The 17,776-nt window shown below is 41.2% G+C and overlaps 1 protein-coding gene across 3 annotated transcripts in view; it reads left to right on the top strand.

The window, feature by feature from the left end:
• The window catches only part of CNTNAP2 (contactin associated protein like 2), a 2,326,438-nt gene that overhangs the window by 1,904,390 nt on the left and 404,272 nt on the right, over positions 1-17,776 (top strand). For all 3 annotated transcript variants that reach the window (XM_027538737.1, XM_027538738.1, XM_027538736.1), the window contains exon 16: positions 8,479-8,606. In XM_027538737.1, coding sequence (XP_027394538.1) covers positions 8,479-8,606 — 128 coding nt within the window. The remainder of the gene's footprint in view (positions 1-8,478; positions 8,607-17,776) is intronic.

The raw sequence follows: 17,776 nt of genomic DNA, 5'->3' as shown, positions 1-17,776 counted from the left end.
GGCCCAGATAAATGTAGTAACTTACTTTTACATAGACTCACCATCAGACTCCTATCTTTAAGATTTAATTATTTCTGCTGTATTAATTATATATGAAACGTCTAATTGAATACTACTTTCTAAAGAAAAAATAAAACTTCAATTACAGAAAAGAAATAATGAAAGTGTTACAAGAGCTTTCAAGGAACTCCAATTATAAGAAAGATCTCTTTCTCATTTCTTAGCGTTGTTAGTCAGCACATACTGAAGACTATTGTAGGACTGTGCCTAGTTGACTTCTATGTTTATTCATGTATTTGTTAAGTCATGAAACATGCGGAATGAGCCACTTCTAGCTACACTAGAATTTGGTTTATAAAGTTGCAGGAGACAATATATCTGGCCTCAGGGAACTTGCATTCCAGAAGGAAAATCAAAAAAGAACAATTTGCATAGAATCCTGAAATGGTTACAAAGGCTTTTTAAGAGATTCTAAACTAAACAGATAATTGTCATGCATTTACAAAAGGCCTAAGCTATTCCCACTGAAAAGGAGTAATTGAATTTGTAATTACTTTCATTTCATAGGGGACATATTCTGGGATTCTAAAGATCTAATTGTGATGGTCGTTTTAATTGCTTTGTAGAAAATACTACTTTACATCCATCGAGGAAAGCGCAATAGTCAATGGAGACTGAGGACACCATTAGAAGTATTTTTAAAGTTCGACTTTATTGTGTCTTGGGTGGTCCCACACGGCATGGCTTAGTTTCATTGAGTTAGACAAGGCTGTGGTCCGTGTGATCAGATTGGCTAGTTTTCTGTGATTATGGTTTCAGTGTGTCTGCCCTCTGATGCCCTCTTGCAACACCTACCGTCTTACTTGGGTTTCTCTTACCTTGGTGGTGGGATATCTCTTCACGGCTGCTCCAGCAAAGCACAGCTGCTGCTCCTTACCTTGGACCAGACCACCTGACCTGCCTCTGGAGAAACCTATATGCAGGTCAGGAAGCAACAGTTAGAACTGGACATGGAACAACAGACTGGTTCCACATAGGAAAAGGAGTACATCAAAGCTGTATATTGTCACCCTGCTTATTTAACTTCTATGCAGAGTACATCGTGAGAAATGCTGGGCTGGAAGAAGCACAAGCTGGAATCAAGATTGCCTGGAGAAATATCAGTAACCTCAGATATGCAGATGACACCACCCTTATGGCAGAAAGTGAAGAGGAACTAAAAAGCCTCTTGATGAAAGTGAAAGAGGAGAGTGAAAAAGTTGGCTTAAAGCTCAAGATTCAGAAAACGAAGATCATGGTATCTGGGCCCATCACTTCATGGCAAATAGATGGGGAAACAGTGGAAACAGTGTCAGACTTTATTTTTCTGGGCTCCAAAATCACTGCAGATGGTGACTGCAGCCATGAAATTAAAAGACGCTTACTCCTTGGAAGGAAAGTTATGACCAACCTAGATAGCATGTTAAAAAGCAGAGACATTACTTTGCCAACAAAGGTCCGTCTAGTCAAGGCTATGGTTTTTCCTGTGGTCATGTATGGATGTGAGAGTTGGACTGTGAAGAAAGCTGAGCACCGAAGAATTGATGCTTTTGAACTGTGGTGTTGGAGAAGACTCTTGAAAGTCCCTTGGACTACAAGAAGATCCAACCAGTCCATTCTGAAGGAGATCAGCCCTGGGATTTCTTTGGAAGGAATGATGCTAAAGCTGAAACTCCAGTACTTTGGCCACCTCATGCGAAGAGTTGACTCATTTGAAAAGACCCTGATGCTGGGAGGGATCAGGGGCAGGAGGATAAGGGGATGACAGAGGATGAGATGGCTGGATGGCATCACCGACTTCGATGAACATAAGTCTGAGTGAACTCCGGGAGTTGGTGATGGACAGGGAGGCCTGGTGTGCTGCGATTCATGGGGTGGCAAAGAGTTGGACACGACTGAGTGACTGAACTGAACTGAACTAATAATATAAAGTATCTTCTCATGTGCTTATTCCCCATTTCTATGTCTCTTTTTGTGACATCCTCTGTAGCTAAATCTTTGGCTTCCTGGATTCTTCCAGAAATTTCTACCTTAGGTGATTCTGTGATGGGAATACGTGAAAGTTCACTGACTGTAATTCTATGTGTTTGTTTTAAGTAACCAAGTACTTCTAAAACTTCATAAAGCAGGAGAAATTCTTCTCTGCTAGAATTATGGAACACACTCATAGTGTAGTAACTTTTATAACACCTAGTAGAAAAGCAAGCTTATAATTGCAGAAGCTTAGACTGTTTATTTTCCTTCGGGGTTTTTTGTTTTTGTGTTTTTACTGAGCTGAGGGCAAGACCAATCTGCCTAGGGGCTTGTTTGCTTTCTCAGCAGGAAAAGAAAAGAAGGCAAGGAAAGAGCAGCAGAGTAAGACAGAATTCCTCACAAAAATGAAGTAAAAGAACCATCATGCCAAGTTAGAGAAGAAAATTCTGTAGAATCAAGTTTTCTTTTAATAACAACACTAATAAAAAAACTACAGAAGAGTCTGAGTTCAGGGCCTATTGGAAATGCATGATAGAATTTTTTTAGTGCAACAGATGTAATTAGATTATGCTAACATGATAAATAGTTACTGAATATCTCTCTAAATTAGATTGACCTCGATCGTTAAAGATCATAACTTTCAATGAAGTCTTGTTTTGCTTGCTAAATAATTTTCACGCTGGTGCTAAGATAGAAGTCTTATAGGTGTTTGGAAGGGAGCCTCTTGAGGTCTCAGTTTATTTTCTATCCACTCACACGTCAGTTTCTGAAAGTGGGTTATGCTGCAGGATCACATCAGACGCTTGGTGCTAGTCAAGCCATTTTATTGCCACCTGTGAATTTGTTTCTACAACCAATTTGTTTCCAGTGGAGTCGACTGTTTTGTGAGTTTGAAACACAGCTGTTTGTGACTTTAAAATCTCTGGAGCCCTATTTATATCCCTTATCAAAAATGATTGAGAAGGTAACTTTATATATATATATATATATTTTTTTTTTTTTTCTTCTCAGTTGATTATTCTGTCCTATTTTCTTGGTTTAAGGAGTATCTGAGGGTTATCGCTACAGTAGTCCCTCATCCAAGGTTTTGCTTTATGAGGTTTCAGTTAACCTCAGACAATATGATCTGAAAGTATTAAGTGAAGATTTCAGAAATCAACAATTCAGTTGTTTTAAATTGCACTGTTTTGAGCAGTGTGATGAAATCTGATGACATCCTTCTGCATCCACTTAGAAAGGGAATCAACCCTTTGTCCAGCATGTTCCACTAAGACAGTCACTTATTCGCCTTCTGGGTTATCAGATAGACTGTCATGGTATTGCACTTCTTTTCTTCATTTTACTTAATAATGACCCCAAAGCGCAAGAGTAGCAATGCCGGCAATTCAGATATGCCAAAGAGAAGCCATTAAGTACTGTCGTTAAGTGAAAAGGCAGTGATTTAATAAGGAAAGAAAACCATATCATGAGGTTGCTGAGGTTTATGGTAAGAATGGATCTTCTATCCATGAGATTGTGAAGAAGGAAGAAGAAATGCGTGGTAGTTTTGCTATCACACCTCAAACTGCAAAAGTTATACCACAGTGCTTAGTTAGGATGGAAAAGTTATTAAGATATTGTATGTGTGTGTGAGAGGTCACATTCACATCTTTATAATGCCATCTTGTTATAACTGTCTTATTTTATCATTAGTTGTTAATCCCGTATTGTGCCTCATTCATAAATTAATCTTTATCACAGATATATAGAGTAGGTTAGGTAAAAGCTTTCAAATTGTGATGCTGGAGAAGACTCTTAAAAACTATGCTTTTTCCAGTAGTCACGTATAGATATGAGAGGTGGACTATAAAGAAAGCTGACCACCAAAGAATTGATGCTTTTGAACTGCAGTGATGGAGAAGACTCTTAAGAGTCCCTTGGACTGCAAGGAGATCAGACCAATCAATCCTAAAGGAAATCAGTCCTGAATATTCATTTGAAGGACTGATGCTGAAGCTGAAACTCCAATCCTTTGCCACCTGATGCAAAGAACTGACTCATTAGAAAAGCCCCTGATGCTGGGAAAGATTGAGGGCAGGAGGAGAAGGGGATGACAGAAGGGGACGACAGAGGATGAGATGGTTGGATGGCATCGCTGACTATGGACGTGAGTTTGAGCAAGCTCTGGGAGCTGGTGATGGACAGGGAGGCCTGGTGTGCTGCAGTCCATGGGGCTGCAAAGAGTCGGACATGACTGAGTGACTGAACAGAACTGAGAAGACTCTTGAGAGTTCCTTGGACTGCAAGGAGATCAAACCAGTCAATCTTAAAGGAAATTAACCCTGAATATTCACTGGAAGGACTGATGCTGAAGTTGAAGCTCCAATACTTTGGCCTTGTGATGCAAAGAGATGACTCATTTTAAAATACCTTGATGCTGGGAAAGATTGAAGGCAAAAGGAGAAGAGGGTAGTAGAGGATGGGGTGGTTGGATGGCATCACCGACTCAATGGACATGAATTTGAGCAAACTCCGGGAGATAGTAGGACAGGGAAGCCTGGCATGCTGCAGTCCATGGAGTTTCAAAAAGTCAGATATAACTTAGCAACTGAACAACACAGGAAAAAGCATAGTACATATAGGGTTCAGTACTATCCATGGTTCCAGCCATCCACTGCGGGTCTTGGAACATATCCCTGAGGCTAAGGGGGATTTGTGTATTAGCTGAATTGTAACCTTTTGTAAACTTCTATGTACCACTAAAGATGGTGATTAGTTTGGGGCCTGGGGTAGTTCTAGATCACTTTTACTAAGTATGTTGATGGTGCCGGGGATGTTTGTGAATATAACATTACAGATACCTTTGAATTTACTAATTATAAATAATTTTCTCATTTCAAGATAGCTAAGTATATCTTTAAAAGTACATTTTCACTTCACCCGTAAATGAAAATAAAAAGGGTTTTGAATTAACATAGTTGCTTTTTGGTTCTGTTTTGCTTTTCCTCTCCATCCCCCGCCCCTTGGAAAATCCTTGATTAGGATCCAGATAATCTAGAACTGAATCCAGATTCTATGATCATTGAGCTGGTGACCTTGGTCAAGATAAATTATCTGATTCTCTTCAGTTAAATGGGGATAATGATGCCTCTGTGGAAGAATTGATTTCAGATTAAATGTTGTCTACAAGAAACAGTATAGTGTACACAGGTGCTCAGTGGTAGATACCCTATTGTTATTGTTTCCTATGAATTAGAGCAGTGTTCCTATTTTTGATCCTTTTCCTATTTTTTGAAAATTTTGAATACATGTTTATAAATAAGTATAAAAATAAGACATAGGTTTGGTGAATTAACATTTTATGTTCAATATAAAACAAAATTTTTAAAAATGATATAAAGTTGACATTAATATTTTTTCTAAAATAGTAATAGAAATTAATAGTGTTTTCCTTTAATAGATTTTATAACTGTGATGTGATTAAATACATACTATTTTATATAATCTTGAGTTACTAATTTGAAGATCTGCCTCTCTTTTTTTTTTTTTTAATTTTGACACTTGACTTTATTGGCTTTCACAGTTGAAAAATATTACTTCAAGGTGCATATAACAAACTAGATAAAAGTATATTTCCAAATGAATCATGATGTTGATTTTTCAGCTTTATTGACCAGGAATGCAAAGGTTTTGATAAAATGTAGTAAATTTCTATCATCTCTGAGTCAGTTTTATTTGCAAAGTAATTGGTTAATGACCCATTTCAGTATTATAAAATAAGTCCAAAATCCATTGGAACTCCACATTTACCAATTTATTACATATATTTTAAAACTATGTGTCCAAGTTGTAGAAGTATATAGATATGTAAATTCTTATGAAATTATGCACATATCAATTTTGGCAATAATATTACATAATGATTGGAATATTTCCAAACATTTGTTTTCAAACTACTCTTTTATTAGCACAAGATTTGTTATAAAATAGTCACTTTCTCATTCATCATAAATGAACTGACAATGCGAAGTATCAGGTAAAGATGTTGAGCATCCTGACATGTGACGCTCACGTAGTGCAACCTCAATCAAAACATTGATTATTAATAAGTTCTAAGTTATTTCTCACTACCAGAGTGAATAATGTCAGCTTAAATTTTTTCCCCCACCTCAAAGAGTCTCATGCCCCTTCCCTAACGTACACTCAACTGTGGGATAAGTTGCACATTAGGCCCCCCTGATTATCAGTGGGATATTTGATCAATCAGTTCCCAAAGGAAAAATGGATACTGATGATTTGGAGTAAGAGCTGACAACATTTTCTTAAAGGGCCAGACAAATATTTTAGGCATTGAGGGCCACATGGTCTCTATCACAGCTACTCAACTCTGTCGATGTAACCTGGAGACACCATAGACGATTTGTAAAAAGGAAAGAAAACTTAAAAAGAAAAAATTTTTAATTTTTTAAAAAATTAAAAGTTTTGTTTCAGTAAAATTTTACATATGGACACTGACTTTGATTTTTATGTAATTTTCATATGGCATAAAATATTGCTCTGCTTTGGATTTCTTTTCAACTGTTTAAAACAAATTTTAAATAGCTTATGGTCAATCCCAGAAAAAGGAACAAGATTAATTTTTCTCAGATCTTAGCTTGCAGATCCCTTACTTAGATGATAATGAACTTGTAGAGAATCTCAGCCTGACATTCCACAGGAATGTACATAGTTCCAGTAGACTGTCAAATGATAAGGGTGTTTGCATTTATTGTCCCTTAAGAAACCCTAAATATGAAAATTTAATAGCAAAGACTTTCTTCCCTCTCTGACATAATATTAACTGATAGAACTTCTAATATAAGGAGTGAAAGTGTTAGTCACTCAGTCATGTCCAACTCTTTTGTGACTCCGTGGACTGTAGCCCACCAGGCTCCTCTGTCCATGGAATTCTCCAGGCAAGAATGCTGGAGTGGGTAGCCACTCCCTTCTCCAGGGGATCTTCCTGATCCAGGGACTGAACCCAGGTCTTCTGCATTGCAGGCAGATTCTTTACTGTCTGAGTCACCAGGAGGTGGGCTTACAAATTATTTGAGGCTGGATCATCAGTAGCTGCAATGTCAGTAAGAGCCACAGTGCTTTTCTGCATGATCTTGTTCTCATTTGATTAAAAAAAAAAAAAAAAAGTTAACTTTATTTTGGAAATACTGACATAACCAAAGCAGTGGAAAATAAACTTGTTTGGGGTCCACTGGCTAAATTCTGACTCCTTCCTGGGTTTCTGTGGGTCCTGACACATGAAGGAGCATGGGTTTGGTGACATTCTAGAGAGTCAGAGGAGCCAGCAACTGCTCCTAACAGCACAGCATTTTGGAGGCAGGTTTCCAAGTTTGGTTCTCCTCAATTGCCAGCAAGAGATGCAACTGGTAGATCTTTCACCTGACTACTGAACTCTCTCTCTCATTCTTCCATCATCCAAAATCAGTTGTCTCTCCTGTGATCAGTTGTACATACAGTTTCAAAATTCTCATTTACATTTAGGCTGAACAGTGCACAAAATCATGCAAAAAGATAAATCTGTGGAATGACTTGATCCTGTTGCGCGCCTCCCAGCCATCCAGCCCCAAGTCAGGGGATCTCTCAGCCACAGCAGTACAAAAAGAGGATGAGGGCCAGGCATTTCCTATCAAGGTAAAATCTGTCCTACCGCATAACTCACTTGGGCTCCATCCCCAAGGACATCTCCTGTATTTCTATGCTGCATCCTAGAGTCAGTGCTTTACAACTGGCCTTGCCCTCTCCCTCCATTTAGGGTGGGTACAGGGTTGAGTTAGGAGACCTGAAACAAGATAACAATATAAGCATAAACAGGAGGAGAAATCCAAGAAAAAAGCCAAGTTGGGCTTGCCTCTAAACTCCACTCCTCATTACAGATGGAAATAGACACTTAGTGAGCACCTGCTCTGTGTTGGAAACTTAAAAGTCTTTTTCGTTGTTAATAAACAAGAAGAGATGAAGGAACAAAAAGTGTCTCTTATTTAGCTGATGCACAGCAGGAAAGAAAGCAATTAAGGAGACAAGGGTATTTTTTTTAATAGGGCTTTGTTTCTCATTTTATGCAAGAGATCTCGTTGACTTTGTTGAACTTTTGATTCCATGACAGCAGCAAACTCTGCACACACGCTCAGGTGTTGTGAGTGCTTCAAGCAATGTGATAGTCTACACTCAGCCTGAAACAGTATGGTGTGTCCTGGTTGTGACTCCGGAAAGCAGGGCATCGGTTCTGTTTTCCAGAAAGCAAAGAGGCCACAGTTGCTTCTGAGCCGTGAGTTGCAAAACCACCAAGTGGAAGAGAGGAACAACTCGTTAACTGTGGTTCTCTGAGCAGTTATTGGAACGTGGTCATTTGTCGAACAACTTAAACAATAATCAGAAAAGATGTGCTTCTAACGTAGCCTCCTCATGTGTTTGTCTTTCCTTGTGATTCAGGAGAAAGGATGCTGGTTTCTTATCCTACAAAGATCACCTGCCAGTCAGCCAGGTGGTGGTTGGAGATACCGACCGGCAAGGCTCAGAAGCCAAGCTGAGTGTGGGTCCCCTGCGCTGCCAAGGAGACAGTAAGTGTGCCTGCGGTGGCGGCTTGCACCTTCTTATCAATTTTAAATAGTGTTTCCCAGCAAATCAGAGGTTGGCAGAAAAACAGATTGCTCTTTGGTATAAACAGAGCCAAATAGAGGGCTAAGTAGACCTTAATACATAGAGGAGGGTGACAGCTATAAAGTCTCCAGTATAGGAGCCTAGATCTGGGCATACAGTGTGGACATTCATCTTTCTTGTATATTTGTAGGTAACGACTGTGCTACCTAAGTTTATGGTGATATAAGTAGCAATGCTAACAGCATAAGCAGCACTCAACAGCTGTGATTCCACTGAGTGCTGCTGTTAATGCCATTAGCATGACTATTTATATCACCATAAACTCAGTTTATGGTGATATAAATAGTCACATTATGGCTTAATGTATCATTGTAAACTCGGATTATGGTCATATAAAGTTTGACATTATTGCTATCAAGTTTCATCATCATCAGAGCTTGATGGTCCCTTGTAAGCCAAAGAGTGTTTCTGTAACTACATCTTGCTTTCGAGTTTCGGCACCACAGAAAGGAATTTGGGGCTGCAGGAAGTCAGGGAGTGAGAGCAATGATCCCACCTAATTAAGGGTACCATAAGGATTTTATGCTGCCTGATACCCTCCAGTGTGCTTTATTGTAGTCAGAGGGAGATGGTGACAGGTTGCTATGGGGATTCTGCGATGAGCATCCTGGGTCTCATTTCCCCTCTTCTTGTCGGCACACGGGATTTGGGCAACTCTTCCGGGAGTTCTGTGCTTTTGTGATTGTGCGCAGGGCATCAGGAGACCTGGATTCTGTTCCCTGGGTAACTCACTTGCCTGGAGACCTCAGGCAGATCCCTCTGTTTTTCTCAGCTGTGGTGCTGAGAATTCCACCCGCATCCCAACTTCTCCTGAGGAGGCCATAAAAATTTTAGTGCCCGGATCTGGAGTCCTCCTAGCAAAGCATTTTGTGAGATGGACTGTTATTACCGCTTCCATAAATCAAGGGAGAATTAGAACTACTCAATATAATAAATTATTGCATCCACTCAAGGAGGTGTCCTAAGGAATGTAACGATGCATGCTCAGCTGCTTACTGCTTAGTACATCGAGGCTGTCAGCAATTAAACCACACGATGTTCCAGATACAAAGGAGAGATGGAGCCTGTTCTGATTTTTCTCTTCTTGCATGCAGAAAATGAATATGCTATCCTTAAAATTAAATTGGTCAAAAGAACTTTATCATGCATTTACTAGACAATAATACTTCTTTTGTCTAGTCAAGTTTAACAGAACTGTATGATAAGAAATTAGTTTCAACTGCTTAAAAAAAAGATATTGACATAAAATAATAATATCAGATCAGATCAGGTCAGTTCAGATCAGTCGCTCAGTCGTGTCCGACTCTTTGTTACCCCATGAATCGCAGCACACCAGGCCTCCCTGTCCATCACCAACTTCCAGAGTTCACTCAGGCTCACGTCCATCGAGTCAGTGATGCCATCCAGCCATCTCATCCTCTGTCATCCCCTTCTCCTCCTGCCCCCAATCCCTCCCAGCATCAGAGTCTTTTCCAATGCGAGGAGTCAACTCTTCACATGAGGTGGCCAAAGTACTGGAATTTCAGCTTTAGCATCATTCCTTCCAAAGAAATCTCAGGGCTGATCTCCTTCATAGATGCATTTTAAACATATTTTGAGAGATGGATTGTAGTGTCATGCTCAAAATAAGCAGGTTCTCATGTGCTGGCCAGTGAAAGTCAGTTTCTAAATTTTGTCATAATTACTCATTAATATATAAAGATATTCTCACTTATCAATTCTAATCATGAAGTTAGCCTTGAATTAGATAAGGGGTTCCCCTTAAGTAATGGATTAGCTCAATATAGTTATGAAATCCAGCTTCTGCAGATTTTTGTTACCATTCTTAAAGACAAGATCCCAGCTACATTAGATAGTATATGTGGGAGTATATTAACAGTTTATAGCTAATATTAGCATGTTTTCTCATACTAAATCAGTCCTCAGGAAGAATTTATTTAAGTGTCTGCTATTTATCTAGCACTTTACTAGGTGATCTGTGAATTTAAAAAAAAAAAAGTCATGTTTTGTGAAAAGCACATACAAAAGTATTGGAAAACACAAAATGTTTGATAATTTAATGGATTTGTGATATAAAAGTATTGCAGCTGATGTTGAAGAAAGAAGTGATACATGTTTCAGGAAGACTTTATATTTAGACAGGGAAATAGCAGAAGTCTGGTGGTCAGTGTTCATTTGCATTTTTCTCCCAAGGCTGTTGCTCTTAGAAACATTCTTAGGACGGTTGATAGACAAGGAGCTGTCCTGTTCACTGACACCGTATGGCCTCCAGCTTCTTGTAGGACTGCAGCTTCATCAGTACTTCTTAATTCATATTTTACCTGATATTTCATGCAAACAGAAGCACAGTGAATCTTTAATTGCAATTATGTGGAATATTTTTGTGTCCGAGAGAGAGAAATCTTCGGTTTTTGCAGGCAACGGGCCATATTCCATACTTCGTACCTGAATTGCCAGGTAGCAGTTAGCAGTTTTGATGTCCACCTTCCTTTTCAGAATGTTCTAACGTGGACACAGTAATGATAAAGTGCCCACATCATAGCATTTCCCAGATTTCACACATGTGTGGTTTCCTTGGATACAGCCCCCCTGTGAGCTGGGTAAGGTAAATATTAGCCTTTCTGTTTTACAAATGAACAAAATATTTCTTTGAAAATGTCATTTAAGCAACAAACTTCTGTGCCCCCTCACAGCCTCTGTGAGGCTCCCAGAGGAAAGACAGAGCAGAGAATATACACAGCTTCCTCTGCACAAGGTCAGGCTGGTTTCCTTGTCTCCATTCACATCTCTAAGTTTACGGCAGAAATTAAATTGTTTAAAATATATGTCATCTGGGTCTCTCCCCACCCGCATCCAGTTACCAATACTGCATGAATGTTGGAATTAAATTCTAATTTGTATAACTTGAAAAGTGACATCGTACATATATCCTCTTGTTTGTAGAGATTAACTCCGTGTCATTTACTGAAGTCTGTGCCAAGCTACAGTTTAAAAAACCAAATCTGCTGCTGAGCAATGTCTGTCTCTATTTGAGGACCTGAATGATGACAGCCCTCAGAAGCTGTCTCTTGAATTAGGTCTGGTTCTATCCCCCTAGTCTTAGAGAATGAAACAATTTTTGTGGGCTCTGACCAACCGTTTCGGCAGCTTCAGTTGATTTCATCATGCCTGCTGAGTTTCATTTTTACTTTGATTCATCTGAACTCATAGACCCATATAATCAAAATGCTAAGAAAAATCAGTGAATTCCAGAATCTGCTGCATTTCCCATATAGCACTGTAAAATGCTAATACCCTCAGACTTTGGTGTCTTCTTATTCAAACACATTTAAATGGAAACCTCAAATCTAAATGAAACTGAAAGTGTGACTGAGGACAGATGGTCAGCTAAGATAAAAAGTAGCGTAAAATTACAAATCTCCCCCCACCCTAAATCGCACATACTCACCTAGGAGAAACAATGGAGCTATTTAGAGGATGGAAAGGGCTGATAGAATAGAAATTGTTTTCAAATTTAAATATATAATTATTCTTGCAGGAGGTTCCTGAGCTTCTATGGAATTAGTTCAAAAACAAATTATGTCAGGTTTGGGAGGTAGAAATCCTTTTTGTAACTATATATAGTACCTATAATTAATTGTAGAAGGAAAGTACTTGCTAGATAATTGTCTTATTCTCAACCATATGAGGCAAATAGTCCTCATATCTCCTATAGGGATACAGGGATTTTAAACAATTAATTAAGAGCAAGTTTATTACAAAAGCAAGTGTTTTGAATACACTTGGGTAGAAACAATCAGGAGAACGTGTTACTCAAGGACCTCTGCATGCCAAGTCATTTCAGTCATGTCCGACTCTTTGCAACCCTATGGACTATAACCCACCAGGCTCCTCTGTCCATGGAACTCTCCAGGCAAGAATACTGGAGTAGGTTGCTGTTTCCTCCTCCAGGGGATCTTCCCAATACAGGGATTAAACCTGGGTCTCTGTGTCTCCTGACTTAGCAGGCAGGTTCTTTACTACTATGGCCACCTGGGAAGCCCCAAGGACCTCTGAGTCCAGGCCAGAAACCCACCTGACTGTCAGCCTGGCAGGCAGAGCGCTGTAGTCACGGTGGACGTTTAAGATGTCAGTTCAGGTTCTTAGAGCTGCAGAGGTGACTCTGAGAGGCCATGTAGAAAAGGTAAGGCAGACACCATCCTATTTAGGGACACTCCGAGGGCAGAGACAACAAAAGAAATAAAGATGATGATGGAGCTTTATCCAAATGACGTGGACACGTGTTCTTTGGGAATGCAATCCTGTGTGCTAGAGATGTGTAAAGGCCACTCTCTACTGTAAGACGTTTATAAACCAGGGCCTTCCCTGGCCATTAACCTTACCAAGAAGGACAGAGCAAGGACTGTATCTAACATGTCATTTCTCCAAAGATAAGACACTTCAGTGGGGGGTTCAAATGAGTGTCATTCCCTGTAAGAGGGCCCCAGGGGCTCAAACAGGCCCTTGTCTTTGCTGTTTCATGCTTGGAAGAGACAAGAAAGGGAAAGGGTCCAGCACGCAAGTGATGCTGGTGGTTTAGTCGCTAAGTCTTGTAGTTGCAATGCCATGGACCGTAGCCCACCAGGCTCCTCTGTCCCTGGGATTTTCTAGGCAAGAATACTGGAGTGGGTAGCCATTTCCTGCTCCAGGGCAATCTTCCCAACCCAAGGATCAAACCTGCATCTCCTGCATTAGCAGGTGGATTCTTTACCACTGAGCCATCAGGGAAGCCCCTGTGCAGGCTGTGAACAAGCACTGTATATTCATTTTCTCCTGATTCTTCCAACATCCTCTATGTGATGATATCTTTGTGTTTTGTACCAAGGAGAAAATAGAATCAGACTTATTGCGTGGTTTGCCAATAAGAGCTGGAGCCAGGAGATCTGTGTGGTTCCAGAGCAAATTCCAGAATGGATCACATTGGATCACTCTTGTAATTATGTCCTCAGAGGATGCTCTTTTCCTTTCCCCATTTCTTCCTGTGAGATGTAGCTATATGTCCTTGGGTCAAGCACATTTAAAAGCACAAACACAGAATCAGCGACATTCTAGCAGTGGAAGACACTTAGAGATCAGACAGTGCAAATCTCTCAGTTTCCAGACATGGGAGCTTGGCTCCAGGGCGGTTAAGTGACCGAGTCAGGGGCTCCCAGCTTGTTTATGGCAGAGCACATGGAGAGAGAATTTGACAAGAGCCTTCATCTTTAATAATTCCCGGTGGCCAAGATGCATGCTGAGATCCAAAGAGAGAGCTTTGACCTGGAATCCTGACCCCAGGCCCCTGCCCACCAACAGATAAGTGGAGCACTTAAGGTGGTGCTGAGTGCTTCCTCTTGCCCTACTGTGGGATTAACCAACTGGAAACCTGACAGAAAGCTCAGGGTTGGAGACAGAAAGTTAGTGACTTCAAGATTTTTGTGCTTTGTTCTTACTTCTGGTTCTAGGCAGTTTTTTAGCTGATAGTATCCAACAAGGGGCTTTCCTTGTAGGTCAGTTGGTAAAGAATCTGCCTGCAATGCAGGGCACCTGGGTTCGATTCGTGGGTTGGGAAGATCCCCTGGAGAAGGAAATGGCAACCCACTCCAGTATTCTTGCCTGGAGAATCCCATGGACAGAAGAGCCTGGCGGGCTATAGTGGGACACGACTTAGCAACTAAACCATGACCACCATCCAGCAAGGGGGTTAAAAAAAAGAAGAAAACAGTTTTGTGTAGAAATCATTAACTCCTATTTTTTTTTCTTAATGTCCCAGCCTCTGCAGCTATTGCCACTGGCGACTACTGACTGAGAAGCAGGAGTGGCAGTAAGAACTAGCAGAAAGAGTGAAATTTTTAGGATCAAAACCTAGGCTGATTCCCATTAAAGGACTGAACCCTCTGGGCATGTCTGAGGGCAGTTCCAATGACAAAGGCAGCAGAGGCAGAAAGAAGGAAGCTTCTCTCTGGTCTCCAGACTCGGGAGTGATTTTAAATGGTTAGAAGTGGACAGAGCCCTGGGGAAGTGTCAGCTTTCATATTATCTGGCCACTTAGCTTGAACTGCAAACCCACTGTGGAAATGAGCAGTGAAATCAGTTACAGTTTGGGGAGGGAAAAAAGTATTTCTATTTGATAATGCTCTTGTTAAGTCAGTCAGTCGGGTCTGACTCCTTGCCACCCCATGAACTGCAGCACACAGGGCTTCCCTGTCCTTCCCTATCTCCCAGAATTTTCTTAGACTCATGTCCATTGACTCGGTGATGCCATCCAACCATCTCATCCTCTGTTGTCCCCTCTCCTCCTGCCTTCAATCTTTCCCAGCATCAGGGTCTTTTCCAATGAGTCAGCTCTTCGCATCAGGTGGCCAAAGTATCAGAGCTTCAGCTTCAGCATCAGTCCTTCCAATGAATATTCATGGTTGATTTCCTTTAGGATAATAGATGTGATGATATTTGATAATGGATGTGGTATTTGTTTGCATGTGGCTGCCTTTCTAACCCTGCTTGTGTTCAGAGGAATCACCCATCCCCCAGAGGAGATCCGCCAGGCTGAGCAAGTCTCTTTCTTTCTGAACTTGTCACAGGATCCCAGAGGCAGGAGGGACATTGTTCTGTGAATTGAATCCCCATAACTGGGTTCCTCTGCTGAACTTTCCAAGCGATCTCTCTAATCTTCTTACAGAAGAGTGTTAGGCTTGCTCCATTGATTCTAAGAATTCCTGATGTGGAACATGCTTAGAATCAAGAAAATTACTAGGTGAAACAGTTTCTTATCTGTCCAGTATCTACTCCTGGAATTTAATTCAACCGAACAGACTTTACTGAGGCAAGTGGGGCATGGCTGCCTTCCTGGATCAGATTATGCTTTTGTTGGTTTGTTTTTGAAAGTTTTATTTTGTATTGGGGTGTAGCCAATTAACCAAGTTGTGATAGTTTCAGATGAACGGTGAAGGAACTCAAATATACATATCCATTCTCCCCCAAACACCCCTCCCATCCAGGCTGCCACATAACACTAAGCAGAGTTCTATGTTCGTACAGTAGGTCCTTGTTTGTTATCGCTTATGTTTTATCGAGGATGACAAGTCTGATGAAGTGGAAATTTGGATGGAAACGTGGATTCTTAGTGGAAGTTTGAAAAAGTTTGGAGGTCTTGAGTATCACTGCTTTCCAAACTTTAACATGCTCAGAAATCACCTGGGGGTCTTGGTAAAATGCAGGTTTCAATTCAGGAAGTCTGGGCCAGGACTAGAGGTGCCACTGTGACTGCCGCTGGTTAGTGGTCTGCGCCCTGAGTGGCAGCACTGGAGAGCAGCACGTTGAATAGTGTAGGCTTGGGAATTCTACACGCCTGGCTCCCCATCCTGGCTCCCTCCCTCACCGGCCATGTGCCTTTGAACAAGTTCCTTAACCTCTCTGATCTTCTACTTCCTGCTCACAGCCTTCTCTCAGCTGCAAATGAGAATAATCACAGCTGCATTGCTGCAGTGGTTCTTTTAAACTGAAATTCCCTGCAGCTTTGCACGTGCTCAGCGTTCTCTGACTGTCATCACCTCCATTGTTATTACATTCATCCACTGTGGGAGGAGTGACAAGCCTGCTAACAAGAAAGCTCTGCCCACCTCCCTATCCTCCATCCCACTGTCTTGACCCTTAATTCTTCTCTGCTTTTGGAGAAGATCCACCTTTTCTCATAGCTGAGGGTTGGCACCCAGCGAGTAGCCTCATTCCTGACTTGGAGTTGGTGATCACAACCCCTGCTTGGAGCTCAGCTCCCAAAGTGATATCCGTCCACACAAAGAACCTCTTTCCTTCTCTGTCATCGCCCTTGCTGGCAGCAAATGGAAGTCACCCCCTTAGCTTGCTGCCTTCTTCAGAAACTACCCTTGGAAAACCAGGAGGACTCTAGCAAAACATACAAAGAGCCCAATAATGCGCAGGGCTCTCACTGTTCCCAATGACAACCACAAAAGGAGCCTTTCATCCAAGCAGGGAGTCAGTTAACCTTTTCTATAAAAGATCCGCAGGAAGTATTCTAGGCTTTGGGACCACACAGGCTATTAGAACCACTCAGCCCTGCAGTGTGAAAGCTGTTGTTGACAACGTGTAAACAGACGCACGTGGATGGTTAGAACAAAATGTGACTTAGAAAGGAAACAGGCTGGATTTGGCCTGAAGGCCATAGTTTGCTGAACCTCTGACCCAGATTGTAAAAAAAATTTTTTGAAAATTTGGGAAAAAAATGCATAGGACTTGAAAAATATGTGGAACTATGGCAGAATTTTTTTAATGTAGATTTTATCTGGTTTTCAAGCTCAGTCACAGTAACCTGCCAATTCACCCACTGATCGGCTTGAGTAGGGATTCCCCTTCCCTTTACATCCTCATATTTCTGCATGCAGACTTGGATTTCAGCCTAGATTATGTGGTAACTTCTATATATACACTCAGCATTGATCAGAGACATCGTGTGAATGTTCAGTTGCTCAGTCATGTCCAACTCTTTGCGACCCCATGGACCACAGCATGCCAGGCATCCCTGTCCATCACCAACTCCCAGAGATCACCCAAACTCATGTCCATCGAGTCAGTGATGCCATCCGACCATCTCATCCTCTGTCGTCCCCTTCTCCTCCCACCTTCAATCTTTCCCAGCATCAGGGTCTTTTCCAATGAGTCAGCTCTTCACATCAGGTGGCCAAAGTATTGGAGTTTCAGCTTCAACATCAGTCCTTCCAATGAACACTCAGGACTGATCTCCTTTAGGATGGACTGGTTGGACCTCCTTGCAGTCCAAGGGACTCTCAAGAGTCTTCTCCAACACTACAGTTCAAAAGCATCAATTCCTCAGCTCTCAGCTTTCTTTCTAGTCCAACTCTCACATCCATACATGAGTACTGGAAAACCATAGCCTTGACTAGATGGACCTTTGTTGGCAAAGTAATGTCTCTGCTTTAACATGCTGTCTAGGTTGGTCATAACTCTCCTGGAGTGTAGTGAAGTGCAAACTACATTTCTTGCTTTCAAGGCACCTACAACAACATAGGCCCTCCAG

Source organism: Bos indicus x Bos taurus, chromosome 4 (assembly GCF_003369695.1).
Source record: "Bos indicus x Bos taurus breed Angus x Brahman F1 hybrid chromosome 4, Bos_hybrid_MaternalHap_v2.0, whole genome shotgun sequence".
Taxonomy (NCBI): domain Eukaryota; kingdom Metazoa; phylum Chordata; class Mammalia; order Artiodactyla; family Bovidae; genus Bos; species Bos indicus x Bos taurus.
Note: the sequence above shows the minus strand (reverse complement) of the source record. Positions and strands in the feature narration are given on the sequence as shown.